Below are 15647 nucleotides of genomic sequence, written 5' to 3'. Positions count from 1 at the left end.
TCTTTTGAATCATGTTGTAATAGAGGGAAGAATAGGGAGCATGGAGAGCCAAATTCAGTCACGGTGAAGAAAAGTAATGTATTAATGGTAATCGGAAAGATTAAAAACACTTGACAGGCTTAGGCTCCTGATCTGTTTGTGTGTGTTGTAATTATGTATATTTTAGTGAAAGAGGTTGGTGCGCTGCTCCTTAGTATCCAATTTTATCTTGTGTAGTTCAGCTGAAGGGCTTGGGTTGTGTATTAATTAAAGAAACTGTGCCAGAATGTACAGGCTCTCACAGAAAGAACAGAAGAGGCAGTTGGAAATGTAAAAAAGCAGAACAGGAAGAAGTGAACTAAGAAACTAAAGAAATAGGATTTTTTGCTCCATAGTTTAGAAATAACCAAGATGGTGGCCTCTGATCTACTGTCGGTTCGTTGTCATAAACTATGTGAGCGAATAGAAGTTACCAGATGGTCTGAGTCACAGACAGGGCAGAAACATATTTTTCTTTTTAGGTAAGTTTGAAAAGCAGAAGAGGAGTTTTGGATGGTTTAAGGCTCGTGATGAATTTGCTGTAAAAAGACAAGGATGGTATCTACAGCGAACTGCACCAGGATAGCGGTTGATTGTGGGGGGCTCGAGAGATGATGAAGCAAGTCTTTCACTGCCCACTGCATTTGCCGGAAGATGCAGCAGGACAGAACACTGATTGAAAGTTTGGGTTGATAATTTATCTTATATTAGTGTTATCTTTGTTTGCATGTGCTTGGGGGTGGGTTGGGGAGGCATTTGTCTCAGAGTAAAAATGGATTGCTTGTTCTTCCTTGTCTCTGCTTATCATTTACTGATAACTGTGCTTCAGTTACTGATAATAATACCTCTGAGTTATGAGGAAACTGCCCTTGGTAAGGTCGATAACTTATATTGGGTATTTCCTAAGTTCATTGGAAAGAAAGTGTCTCTTTATAGCATATTATTGAATTCCTGTTTTGGCTATGATGTTTTATAAGTAATCAGGTGTTAAGAAACAGATTTTCTGTAGTATTGGAGAGTACCACATTTGGCCCAGAAAGCACTGTGATACTGAGTGTGGTGTATTTTAGCTCCCTCTAAAAAACTAAAGGTCCTCTATGTCAGATGCTTTCTGTTCTTCTTCAGTATTTTCCTACAGAACTGAGAAATAGTGAGGGAAATGCAGTATCAATGAGCCTTATTTTCCACTACTTCATCACTGTCTAGGATTTTTTTATAATATCCTTTTTAACTACATTATGGTAGCATAACCATTGATGATTTAATAGTTTGTAATTTAAAACTAGCATTATATTCTGTGCTTTCCATATTGTACAGTGTTGTTCCTGTGCACTATTTTGCAGAGGAATGCAAGCTTCAAAGAATAAAAATACAGAAAAGGCAGAACCGTTCTACAGGCTTTCAGTGCCAAAGCAGAAGACCAGTTCTGAGATTATAAATGAAGCCAGAAATGTTCTACGAACACTAAGAACTCGGAGACCATTTACACCTACAGAGGATCAAAGGAAACTTTTTGGATCTGGATCCTCACGAGCTCCTCAAAATAGACCCCCTTCAGTTTTTAGGTACTGTGACTTTAAGACTTTTTCAGATATCCTGTAGCAGCAAGAGATTTGATTCTGTAATTATGTTTCCGGTGTTTGTTTTTTTTTTTTTCCCCTGTGTTAATCTGTATTCCTAATCACATCCTTTGCCGTCTTCTAATGATCCTTACTGTTGGTGTTAATCTACGTGTCCAGGAAGTTCCTGTGGATTAGAGCTACCAGAGGCAGTCATTACACTAGTTTGGTATGTGGAGAATAGTATAGGAAAATGGTCTGTAACTCACCTTTTTCTTAAGATAATGTATGCCTTTAGTTGAGATAGTCTTAATCTTTTCCCTAGAAACTGTGAAAGCTTGCTTGTTTCCATATAAACTGTATGCTAGATCTTTTTTCAGAGCTTTCTCAGATCTTTTTAAATATAAAATTGGAGGTCTTGAAGTTTGAAATGCTCATTTTTAAACAAAATTTATACTACTTCAGAATTATTTCTGTGTGGAATTTTGTTATGTACTGTAATTCACAGAGCTCAATAGATCTGTCTCTTGTGACAAAAGAGGAAAAAAAATTGTATATTGGGCTTTTTTCATCCATTTTCCCAGTCATTTTTTAGCTGTCCTTATATGCCAATTCTGTAATGACTGTAGGGAGGAGATATGAGCTGTATTTGTCATGTTAGGTGTCAGGCATGCCAGAAAAGATGCTGAAACATGTTTGAATGGCCATACAAGTAAGTCACTGTCCTTGCTGTTTTCATGGCAGCATGACTTCAGGCACTCAATGTATCCGATATTCCTTACTGCATAGTGTTGTGCCCTTACAGAAGGCAACAGCCTGAGAGTGGCTTGGCTGTTCGTTGGTGACCAGGTAATGAGGTCCCTCTGGCTGACATCCATGCTTGTTCTGTCTGTGCTTCTCCTGTGTATGGGAAGGAGCATGCTCATGCCTGCACAAACCTGGGTTTTCTGCCCTGCAGTGTTCTGCAGCTTGTGTCAGATAGTTTGGGCACTGACCACAGTTGGGTTTGTGCATGAATTTAGGCTTATATAAGAGAATTGTTATAGATGTGTATGAAATAAACTGTATCATGGCAGGTGTGCAGGCGATCTCATAATTCTTCTCCCTTGATGCTGCTGGATTCCCAGATATCAAAGTTAAATAGCATTCATGGAAGAAGAGTGATAGTATAAAAGTGCTCTGTCACTCTTCCTTTCTTCCTCCTTTTCCCCATATTCATTGGCAAAGGGAAGAAGCATGCAATGTATTAAAAAAAAAAAAAAAATCCACCAGGAAACACTGGGTCTGCTTTATTCATATTGTGTTTAATTTCTTTATGTTAGTCTTCATGCATCCAGTTTTGATTTGGCTGAATCAAGACCAGTGTCTGGTGTTCGTCTTAGCCCACTGGATGATGTGAGTACTCTGGAAATAAGTCATGCAATACTGACATAAAAATATGTGTATCGGTAGTATGAGGAAAAGATATGGTTTAAATAAGTTGGGGAGAAAAGGAAGCCTGTTGTAATGTTAGTCTGAGACTTAAAATCAGTTTTGTCATTTTTTCCCCAGAAGAAACCTGAAAATAATTTAAACTATTTAAATATTGCTGCACTGCATTATAATTCTAAGTGACATTAACAAGAATCAGAAGATGGATACTCGAGTCAGCTTTCTTGTGTAAGATTACTAAAATAGAAAAAGGTCATGAGCATCAACATGAGCCAGCAACGTGTCCTTGCCGCTAAGAAGGCGGCTGATGGTATGCTGGGCTGCATTAGGAGGAGTGTTGCCAGCGGGTTGAGGGAAGTGATCCTTCCTCTCTACTCAGCCCTGGTAAGGCCACACCTGGGGTGCTGTGTCCAGTTCTGGGCTCCCCAGTACAAAAGAGACATGAAACAACTGGAGAGAGTCCAGTGAAGGGCCACAAAGGTGATGAAGGGACTGGAGCAAGGCTGAGAGAGCTGGGACCATTCAGCCTGGAGAAGAGAAGGCTCAGGGGGGATCTTATCCATGTATATAAATACCTGAAGGGAGGGTGCAAAGAGGATGGGGCCAGGCTCTCTTCAGTGACAGGACCAGAGGCAGTGGGCACAAACTGAAATGTGGGAAGTTCCCTCTGAACTTCAGGAAACACTTTTTCTGCTGTGAGGGTGACGAAGCCCTGGCACAGGTTGCCCAGAGATCTTCAAAAGCTTCCTGGACACGGTCCTGGGCAACTGGCTCTAGATGCTTGAGCAGGGGGCTTGGGCAAGATGACCTCCAGAGGTCCCTTCCAACTTGAACTGTTCTGTGGTTCTGTGATCAATAACTTGAAAGTAACTAGGTTGATTGTGCTTTCTATTTGACTTACACATCTATAAAATGTAATGATTGTAGCTTATTTAAAAACAGATAGAGGTACTTGTAAGAACCCCTTTTTCCCCTGTGTGAAAGTTTTGAATTGTTTTCAAGTTATAAGTGTATCTGCTCTTTCAGGTTTTTTATATTTAATCTTTAAATATAAGATTAAGTCATGATCATTTGTTTAGTACCAGAGAGAACAGAGCATGCTAAAACGGTTAAGTATGCTAGCTGTATATATTGTTTCTTCAAGATAGTAATCTAAATGTAGCATTCTTTAGGAAGTTAGGGGAAAAAAAAATCCAAGAAATGTTATACTTCAGTAATTTTGATAAGGTAATGTATTTACATGAATAAAATTAAAAAAGTCTGACCATACTTATATTTAGATTAAATGTATCTACAGTTGGATTTAAATACTGCTGTTAAATTTACATTTATCTTGTGTGTGTGAGTGGAAAAAAAAAACTAGAGAAAACTACTGTTAAGACCAATGCAAAAACTGCCTTTTCTGCTTTACCAATGGAGATAAGTTAGTACACTGTAAATGTAGAGCTTGTTTTAGTCACAGTGGTTGTGGGGAGTGGGTCTCACCTGTTGGCTGTCTTCAACTAATACTGGGGAGAGCTCCAAAGGATTGGACTGGAGACTTTCTAATGGGTTCTTTATTGTAAGGAAATTGGTAGAGAACCTTGATCTTAGAGGGCAATGCATTTATGTGGGGCACAACAAGCATTTTGTACCAGAGGTTTAGGGGGTTGGTCACATCCTCTAAGATGCAAGATACTGACATAAATAAAACTAGAACTTGCATGTTTCTGGATCTGCATGATTTGTCTCCATGTGATAGGAAGTGGTACATATGATATGAACATATTTGAAGTGTTTTGGAAATACTACTTTAGTGCTCAAAAACAAATCATAAAGAATAGATGTGCCTCTAGAATTGTTAGCGCAAGTCTTTGGCACAACATTTTTTCTTTTTGACAAACATACTGCAGATGATGTTAAATGAGTATTTATGAGGGAAAGAAATAATTCTGAGTTTCAATTGCTCTACTCAGGCTAGTTTTTGTTTGTTTTCTGCACCCTGAATGTTTGCCTTTAAATGGCTTTCTGTAGCGATAAGGGTATAGATATCTGGCTTGTTCAGTGGAATGGTATGATTAGATTCTGGATATGAAAATTTCTTAATGAGGAAACCTATGTAACTTTTATCTATTCTATTCTGAACTTAATTCTTTGTATAAATCATTTGGTTTTCTTTTTTTTTTAATTTTTGTTTATATGAAAATGAAATTATCTGTGCTTTTATTAAAACGTCTTCTTTAACTTTGTCACAGAAACCAATACTAGTCACTTTTGCAAAAGACGAAGATTCTTCTATTTCCCTTCCAAAACCTCCTGCCAATGCTCCAGAGGTTAGAAAAGTCAGCAGTGCTCGGGCACGCTTATTTAGAAGAACTTCTCAGGGAAATTTCCTTTCTGCTAAAATGGTTCCTCCTGATCAGAGTAAGAATGTTTTGATACATATTATTTCCTAGAAAAATAACTGCATGATGGGTATTAATATTGTTAATTACATGAATTATTATGTTATATTAAAGGACCTGCATGTTCTTTCAGAGTAGATTTTTAAAATATTTAAATGGCTTTAAGGCAGTTTTGAAAATGTGATTTCCAAAAATGATACTGGTTTCACTTCTGAAAGTGAGTTGAAAGCTAGTCAGGTGCCTTTTTTTCCTATAGGTTTCTAAGTAATGGAATTTTTACTGAAAGTTTTCTTCAATGGGTAAAATTAACATTAAATGCTGAAATGTTTAAAGAGATCATGAGATGGCATCATCTAAGGAGATTCCCTGATGGATTATTGAGCATAAAAGGAGGAGTAAAAAGGAGTGATATGTCTTAACAGGCCTCCAACTACATCGTATTTGTTGTTAGGAGTTTCATTAGTGGAGACTTAATAAAGGTCACTAAATGTAGGATTTAAAAGTAATTTTCTTGCAGATGGGAAATGACTTGACATCTTGGTTTCCTGCATGTTGGCTCATAATAAAACGTCGTGGAACTCTGTCTCTAATGAAAACTCATTTGTAATAATGACAATTCTTACATTGCCTAGGATTGTTACTTTACATGATAAACTGAATATCTCACTTTTTACCTTATTGCAAAATAAGTCTTATACAAAAAGTACTAAACTTTACTTCGTTATTATGTACATATTCTATAAATATATATTTAAATCATGTACCCCTATATGTAGTTTCATCCATTAGCCTTAATAAGTTGATGTTACTAATTGGAGAAGTTGAGAACCTAATGTAGTTATAGCCTGAGTTTGCCTCTTCTCCCCTTTGGGGATCATGCAAATGTTTACTTAAGTTTTTTGTGCATGTTCTTATCGTGTGTACGTACCAAGGTACAAGATTAACAGCTACCTTTTGCTTGAGTTCCTTCATAATATTCAGATCCTGAAATGTAATCACTTCTTTCACAAGGTACAAACCATCTATCTGTAAAAGGGAAATTAAAAAAAAAACAAATGAAAGATTAAAATGTTAAAACACAAAACTGAAAGACTTTAAGAAATGATGTTCATAAGAAGACTTTGACTACTTTGTTCTAAATAGTATTAAGCTTTCTCACCTTTTAAATTGATACAAGCAAATTTTGATAATGTAACATGACAAACCATAATTCATTTTGAGCTCCGTCGTGTATTTATTGTGTAAGAACACTTCTACAAAATGTATTCTCTTTGGCTATTTCAGGTGAAGAGAAGCTAGATTCTGAAGAACCAGCTATGATGAATAATCTTTGCAGAAGTAATAATAACTGCTTAGCAGAGCAAAGGTCATACACACCATTTGATGATGAAAGTAGACAATTAATTTGTAATGAGCATATCAGCAGATTGGAGAGGGAAGACTTCCTAAAAGGGACAGCAGGAAAATTTGTATTTCAGCTGAGAGGAGAAAGGTCAGTATTGCTCGAGTATGGTAATGTGTGCCTTCCACCCAACCCTCTTCCTGGATATTCAGTTGTGCAAGTATCAAAATGTTTAAAATTGATGGAATTTGAAGGTAGCACTATTTATGCACTAAAACAAAACTATGTTTAGATTATTAGGAAAAAAAAAATCTTTACACTTCTGTTCTTAGGAAGTTTCTACACTCAAAAGACTAATTTGTCCAAAAATTGTTGGTAGGAAGTTGCTTGATATGAAATAATTTTAGTTTTGTTTGATCATTAACATTTCAAAACTAGGTCTTCTAATAATTGCATATAGAATACTCAAGTTTAAATTCAATGTGCTTGCTTTTACAGTTCAAGCCTGTTGTTTTAAGGTGCTATACATTCTTCCCTTAGCTCCACAGATGAGTAGAGCAGTGTTTTCAGTTCTGGTATTGGGGAAACGTGATTGTACACAAAAACCAGGCTTAAACTCATTGGCAATAGAGGCAGAATTTTTTTGTGGCTTTGAACTTTTTTTAGGTTTTGGTTTTTTTTATTTTGTGACCAAACAGGTGTAAGAGATTAATGAGACTTATGTGCATGCAGTCTGTTTTTACTGAACCTAGATTATTACATCCATTCTGTAACTCACAGTTAAGTCTCTTTTTTTTTTTTCCGTTTCAATTCAGATCTGAATTCTTGCACAGGGAGGAATAGTCCATGGCGCTATGTTCAGTAGGTGTATCAGTTGCTGCATTATTAGTTGGATGAACAGCCGTTTTGTGCTAATAACATTGACAGATCTGACAGTCTCCACAACAAAGAGTGAATAACAGTTTATTTTCAAAACACATCCTATAAACACTTGGTCACTATTAAATATAAATGTTTGCCAGTAGGTATCTTCTTTCTGGCATGTTTTTATGCTTAGGAAAAAATTATTTCCCTGGGTATTCTTAAGCACCTTTGATATTAAGGAGTATATTCTTAATTTTATAAAATGAAATGCCTTTCATTTACTAACTTGATGATAGTACTGAATAGTTTAGAGAATGTTGTCCATTGAGGCTGTTACAGCAAATGATATGTAGCAGAGCTATCATAGCAGTCTTCTTTTATATAAAACTGAATGCAGGATTAAAAAAAAAAAAAAAGATTCTGAAAGACTGGAGACTTATGGGAGCAAAGAAAAAGTTCCATGAGTATGGAGGGAGCGAAAACGAGAAAATAAGCCCATCGATGAAAAATATGGGTGAAGGAAAGTAAAGCACCAAGGAGAATGCTTCAGTGCAAGGTCATTTTCTCCCATTAAAATCAGTGACCCAAAAGACTTTTTAGGTAAAGACTGTATGGATTATCATACTACATAGTTACTGTAATTTGACTTTTATTTAGTAAAGGTATAGTGTGAAGTACTTTAGTGTTGGAGTTGAAATGGGTAGTCAGTTAATGGTATCCAAGTGTCTCTAATAAGAAAGGGTCAGTTGATGCTTTTACTAATTGGAAAGAATGACCTTCCTTCTGAGTCATAATTTTAGAACTTACAGGTATGATTGAACAGTTAACTCATCCTTGCTATCTGTTCAAAGTTATATGCTTCTCCTTTATAAGCTTGAGAGCTCTGCAGGTTTTTGATTTTGGGTTTTTGTTACTGGTGCTTTTCGCAATCAGCCATTCATATGGCGTTGTGTACCATAATCATTGAGTTTTCTGGTAGCCTGAACCACAGAATGTCATGATTTACCTTGATTACCTTGATAATTTTTGAGAATGACTGGCTTCTCTATTGAAATATTCTTAGGAACAGGTGAAAAAAGCCTATTACCGAAAAGATTGCTCGTTGCAACATGAAGTCTTATAGGACATTTTCAGTTCAGTTTCTCCATGTAAGAGGAGTTTTAGAAAATATAAGAAGTTGAAAGGGGAAAATTATATATTTTCAATTTTATATTCTTCAAATATCACTGTGCATATTTGAAGAATAGGTTGTCAAGGCTCATTTTGCGTAAGCTCCGCTGGCTTAATTTCTTTATGACCTGTTACTTACTTTTCTGACTCTTAATGTGATAGCTAAGATACTAATGATTCTAACCATAAAAGATGGAACGTTAATGCATGTAGCTTGTCATATCCATGTTTGAACTAGGGAGAGTAATACTAGAGGTAGTTGAATCTCACCCATCACTTAAATTAGATCTCCAATTACTGGCCTTAAGATAATAAAAAAAAATGTTTTCCAATCTTGTTCTGACTAGTTTTCTCCAAAATAGAAGAGTAACATAATATTCCTCGTTCTTCCTCTGTTGAATGCAAGATCTGTATTTTTGAATGGTGCACCTCTTACCTTCTCCTGTGGGTTGTGTGTGCTTTCTGTGTGCTTGAGACAGAGGCGACTTTTTCCAGTGCTGCCTAAGAGATGCTGCCTGTGCTGCGTTATACCCTTGCACCAAGGATCACTAACAACATTTAGGTGCTCATATGGCTTAGAGTACCAGACATACCTGCAATGCTGTAATATGCACAAAAATAATACAAAATGCTTTCCCTTTAGTAAAGGACAAAGATCCCACATCTGTATCAGCCCAAGCAGTTCATGCCATTGTATGATGGAATGACTCTAGGTAACCTCAACTGCTCTCATACATTCTAACTCATTGCTAAGACTTATGCCAATAAACATGTTGGTTCAGTATTTGCATATGATACTACACGAGTCAGGTAGACCTTGATCTATATCCTTTTCTGAGTCCAGAGATGTCATTCTTCATCTGACAAGGCAGTTGAAAGGTATCACAAACCTATCCTTCAATATAGTTTGTTGAGTTTGGTTTTGATAAGAGTTGTATACAAAAGGTTCCAGTACCATAGAGGGGTCGTTGCAGTAACAGAGTTTTGGCATTCTTTCTCATTAGAACATGTTTACAGGTACTAGATGATTGCTATCATTAGATTGCATCTGCTTCTATGTCATAAGGACTTGGGGAATCTTGTATGAAGTTAAAAAGATATTTTCTGTTTAAAGTACATTGTATTCAGGAATAATAGGGTGAAGGCTTAAAGGAATGTGAAAACTTTTATTACCTGGAGTCCTGTCATTCTCCATATGAAGCAGTTGTGTCAGCTTCAATTCTGTATCCCAGTGATGTAAAATCCTTGCAGGAATTAAGCAAGAGGATTATAGAAATAGTACACTTCGTCCAGGAGAAAGTGCATGAGACTCCTTACTCCCCTTTCCCCACAGTTCCTATATATGTACCAAAATAACTTTTCTAATAAAGTTGTTTTTCTGTTAATGATGAAACTGTAGAGCATGCCAAAGTAGCATGGCAGATTCCTGCCATTAATGCTATTGCATTTATTTCAAAGAGAACAGAAGGGTAGTATTTTATTTCAGCAAGAGACTTGCACACTTTCCATCTCAGATTCTTTTGTTGTCCCAAGAACTGATGAAAAGAATGAACAGTGCTAATGAAATCACTACTGCTTTATAAAGATACTGGAGGAAAAAAGAGAAAAGGACCTTTTGAGGGGAAGAGTTATTTGTCATTCTGTTTGCAATTCTGTTTTTCAACTAACCATCTAGTTATAATAGAATAGGTATATTAATTGAAGCAGATTGAATTTATTGACATGTTGCTTCAGGAAAGCAAGGAGCAATTTCTGACAATCATAAGGAAGCTAAGTTTTGTTTACATCTTTGTCCAGCCATTGTGCCTTGCCATCTATTGTGATTGCTATAGAAATGAAACTTCTAAAATGTTTTCTGCATTCATATATTTCAACAGAAGTGTCAACACTGATGGCAGATTTGCTGATGAAGAGCAACAGTTTCCCTAGTGAGAAAAGATGAATTCTTTTTTTTTCTCCTCCTCCAATTTCTCAGTATTCTGAAAGCTTAGATGTCATTCCAGGACTCCTTAGAAACATAGGTGCCTTCAATGAGGAAAAGCTTGGTGGCAAACAGTTGATTCCCAAATGGCCTGCTCTACACTTTTTTTAAGTGGTTTCTATAAATAGCTACAAAAGGATTAGAAGGTGCTGTAAAGAAGATATGCTATGCCCTGTTTTCTATCACCATTGCTGTCCTTATTAAATGCTTGTTTGACAGAATCCTTGAGAGATATTAATCAACTGCTTCCATAAGACTAGTTTCTCTTTCTTGTGCTTTTTAGAGTTTTGGAATGCTTCAATAGAAAATGATAAAAGCAGGGGACAAGTGAATACTGGAAATCACTTCTGTCTGATTGCTCAAACTAGCTTCACATCTGCGCCCAAAATATTCATTCTTTTCTCCTCAAAGAAAAGGGTTCCTGCAGAGGAGATAGATTTCTTTCCTGAAGGGAACACCCATTCTGTTTTGCTCTGGATCAATTTTTTAAATGAATGACATGGTGTGGATATTAGTTTGTTGTATGGTTTAGCTGATATTGCTGCAGATTCTCCAGACTTCTTTCAGGATTTGTCTTTTCTTATTATGCATATTCACAACTTCTGGAGTTCTCATAAGGACATGGAAACAGGAAATTAATATACTCCTAACTAATCTTTCTCTATTTCTGCCTCAGTTCCACTAGCTATTGAGACCACTAATTTAAGAAATAAACAATTGAATGGTGGGAAAGCTTTCACAGGTAGAGCTTTCTACAGTGTTTTCCAAAGAAAGTATGACACCTGCCCTTAGAACGTGCCTGGTTTTGTATAGGGTTAGGGGATACTGAGAGAAAATTGGGAATGAAGAATTCTTTTTTCAGAACTTTTTATAAACTTCTGAAGAAAAGAGCAACAGGTAGCTGTTATCTCTGGTCTCTTCACTTGTGTAAGAGAGAGTGGAGTTTAGGCTCAGTCTTACTGCCTACTCCAAAGGAAGTCTTTCCACTCTAGTCATTGGCTTCAGGGTAAGGTCATTGGTCTCCAAATCTGGGAGATCTATGTCTTGAGAATCCTTACTACCAATTGAATGGTAATTCTAGAATGGGAAAGTGTGACATGCAAGGGGTAAAGAAGGAATGCCAATTCAGTTTAGGAAGGACTATAGTAACAATAGAGTTAGATTGAATTTTTGTTTAGAATGAGAATGCTTATGCAACATTCAAGTTAGGAAGATGAAGATGCTGTGGTTTTCAGACTCAAATATATTCAGGCTAGTATTTTAGGTGTTTTTTATGGTTAGAATTAGGCTGTTAGTTGTCTGCTTGCTTAAAGATACCCTGCCACAAATAGATATTGTTAATATTTTCTGTATTAGGCAGAAGATGTAAAGACTGTGAAGAATAAAAAGGATAAGGATATAGGTTTTTCATCAGCCTCTATTATTATTTTAAGCCATACTATTTAACATGTACATGAAGTTCTTCATCAACAGCCTTTATAAATAGAGTACTATATTCTTTTTATCACTGGAGCTGTCATAAGTAATGGACTATGCCCATGATTGTGTTTATAGAGGAATTGTTATTTGTTCATCTTTAGGATGACTCAGAGTGTAGTTGGCCTATTTGTCAACATGTTTTTGCAAATTACGTTGCCTTTCTACTATTTATCCTTTCTCGTATCAGTGGTATCGGTTATACTCTCAGTTATAGTTTTCACTCTCTTTTTTTGTCTTTTCTGGTGGTGTTACTTATGATATAATCCTCTACAATTCCTGAAATAATTTCAGGACATCTATATTATCAGTTTTTCAATTATTTGCATGCTTTTCAAAAGCTTTGCAGCTGAGAAACAGGACTGACTAGAGGTTTGTGTAATTGGTTTAATACTTTAATTTATATTTCCTTTAGCTGTCCGCAAGTAATTTACTATGTGTCTGTTACGTTTTCTAAAAGGAAAACAGTCTTTAAAAATTGAGCTGTTATACTAATTCTTTTTTCTTTGAGGCACACCAATTACTTATTTCCACATTGTGTTTGTATCTGTCTTGTTTGTCCCTGAGATGACATCATAGGAAGGAAAGTTCAGTGGTAGTTGAGCAAAATAGGGACACATTCTCTTCAGTGTTTCAGTGAAGGTCAATTCTTTGTCTAAAAAGACATAGTGCCTTTCAAGTGCTAAGTGATGGGTCAGGAAGAAATCACTTGATTTAAAACAAAACAAAAACTGCAAAAACATATTCCCTACTATTCAACCAATGAAAGACAATACAGAAAACTAATTCTGATGTCCTTTTGGCAACATAAAAGGTCTGGATAGTATAATTAAATAGGAATAAATGGATTAATGAAAAATGCAAATGTTAATTGGCATATGGAAAAATTAATTTCTGTGAGAGTGAATGATAAAGCAAAATACTCATTTTTCTCATTTTGCCAAAAGCTAAAAACAATTCCTATTAGTTGCTTTGGCAAAAATACTAGGATGTTGTTTACATGTCCTTTCAAAGTCTACAGAGCAGTGTCTTGTTATTAAAATCAGTAACTATCATTTAGAGTTAGAACTCTTGTTTCCTGATCACTAAACAGTTACGGTGGAAGAATCATGGTAGCAGAGGGCTTATGTTCTAAAGTGGTGGTTCCTAAGCATTGTGTAACTGAACGTTATCTGAGAAAATCAGTCGCGGTCTCTCTCATTTGCTCCAGCTCCACATCTAACTCCCCTTCTCCTTTGCCATGGGGTTCTTGCACCACCTTGTCCCTTGCTGCTGACTCAGGGTCTGCTGCATCATCCTTCTTGTCCTGATTCGCAGGATCACCATTAGTTCCTTTTAACTTTCCCTGGAGCTGCCATCCTTCTTTCTGAGATGAAGATGCTGAGTCTGGCTGTGCCCTGATAAACTTGGTCTAGAGCCTTGGGTATCTGCACTGTGCTCCCCAGTGCTCCTTGCCAGGAGACCTGATGGGCAGTTCATGAGACCACAGTTCTGAATAATTTAGAAAAACGATAACTGGCAGTCAGTATATAAGCAACCCATTAGCTGATACACCAGAGGGTTGTGCAGCTGTCCAGAGGGACCTTGACGACCTTGACAGGCTGGAGAAACGGATTGACAGGAACCTCATGCAGTTTAACAAAGGCAAGTGCAAAGTCCTGCACCTGGGGAGGAACAACCCCAGGCACCAGTATATACTGGGGGCCGTCCAGCTAGGAGGCAGCTTTGCGGAAAAAGACCTGGGGGTCCTGGTGGACACCAAGTTCATAGAACAGCTGGGATTGGAAGTGACCTCAAAAGATCATCTGGTCTAACCTTTTGTGGAAAAGGGAGCTTAGATGAGATTATCTAGCACCCTGTTCATTTGTGTCTTAAAAACCTCCACCACACCTGGGGTGCTGGGTCCAGTTCTGGGCTCCCAGTGCAACAGAGATATGGAGCAGCTGGAGAGACTCCAGCTACTAAGATGATGAAGGGAGTCCTTCATATGAGGAAAGGCTGAGAGAGCTGGGACTGTTTAGCCTGGAGAAGAGAAGGCTTGGAAGGGGTCTTATCAATGTATATAAATACCTGAAGGGAGGGTGCGTTGTGATACCCTCATTGGTTGCGTGACAAGAGTTCTTCCTTCTCTCCTGTGACAGGCACTCAAAAGAGGAAAAACTAGCTATTTACCTGTGACTGTTCTTTTTAGAGACTTATTGGTTGTATATACTTTCACAACACATCCTTGCAGCTTTTCCCTTTGTAGTCCATATAGAATTTGGGAGTCTTTGGTTGAAAGGAAAACACACAACTGCTTAAATAGCCAAATGATCCTTGTCAATAGAAGGCATGCCATCCTGGATACTGCTAGCATTAAAAATAAACCCAGATTACAGTGTAGATGTAGTCATACTCTGAATGTCAGTAACATCTCAAAGAACAGTCTTTCTAAATGGCATATCTGTTTCAGGATTACCCACAATCAGGGGGACTGAGCTCTGATTTAGTCTGAAAGAACACCTTTGTGCCTAGTAGTCCTTTTGATACGTCTGGCTTGCCTGAGCAGGCCCCCAGGATCTGCTTAGCATTGCTCTAAATCTGTTCTTCTTACCACTTAGTGAAATGTCTTGATTTTTGGGTGTAGATATCATGTCTGGGTTTCCAATGCACACAATGTATGTTTGTAAAATCAGATGTTCAGTGCTTTTATTTATGTATAAACAGTCTGCATCTTTTACTTATTGCAGTGCCTAGGCTGTTTTTAGAGCCTTGTGAAAAGTTAGAAATTGCTCTCCTAGACATTTGAAGACCTGAAAACATAGATATATCAAGGATCCAAAATAAAATTTGTAAAAATCTGAGTCACATTTTTGGATTTTAAATTAACTAGAAGAAAGGAAGTTCATGGGGGCTGAAGGGGGTGGAATGAAGGAAAAGACATTGGGGAGAAATTGAGTGACTATTGGGGGAAAATGGAAGAAAAAAGAAGAGGAGGGGGAATGCATCAGGGTGAAAAACATGAAGGCAGATACTGAAGGAGAACTGCAGGCAGGGCACCCCAACAGCACCTTCTATTTGCTGGAGGCATCTAAGAAGCTTTTTGGTCACTGTTAGAAGACAGTGAGCAAGGTGGACTTTCAGCGTGACCTATTATGGCTTTTGTATATCTTTGTTACATAAATGGCTAGAGTACTTTTAGATTAATTACGACTGGTTTTGCTTACCTTATCAAAATAAAGACAAAAAATAAAAGGGCTCTAAGGACAAACAATGAAATTATCAGGGGCTTAGATTTGCTTACAAGGAAGGAACTTAGAAGATTAGAATCATGGTTCTATAGATATAGAAAATTCTCTGCAGATATAGATGTGTAGAAATGTATGCTCATAATTACAGTTTTTTGACTTAAGAAAAAGGGCATCAAAGAAATAAAAGGAAAT

General features: G+C 37.0%; 1 protein-coding gene across 2 annotated transcripts in view; it reads left to right on the top strand.

Moving 5' to 3' along the window:
• Window positions 1–15647, top strand: part of ARMC2 (armadillo repeat containing 2) — a 68432-nt gene that overhangs the window by 2881 nt on the left and 49904 nt on the right. Inside the window, exons 2-6 of one of the 2 annotated variants that reach the window (XM_050894256.1) lie at window positions 1362–1583; window positions 2900–2972; window positions 5243–5411; window positions 6677–6884; window positions 10646–10696. In XM_050894256.1, the coding sequence (XP_050750213.1) occupies window positions 1366–1583; window positions 2900–2972; window positions 5243–5411; window positions 6677–6884; window positions 10646–10696 (719 nt within the window). In that variant the 5' untranslated portion in view covers window positions 1362–1365. The remainder of the gene's footprint in view (window positions 1–1361; window positions 1584–2899; window positions 2973–5242; window positions 5412–6676; window positions 6885–10645; window positions 10697–15647) is intronic. The other variant, XM_050894257.1, reaches the window with a different exon arrangement.

Source organism: Gymnogyps californianus, chromosome 3, assembly GCF_018139145.2.
Source record: "Gymnogyps californianus isolate 813 chromosome 3, ASM1813914v2, whole genome shotgun sequence".
Classification (NCBI taxonomy): Eukaryota; Metazoa; Chordata; class Aves; order Accipitriformes; family Cathartidae; genus Gymnogyps; species Gymnogyps californianus.
The sequence above is the reverse complement of the archived record's forward strand: the minus strand, read 5'-3'. Positions and strand labels throughout refer to the sequence as shown.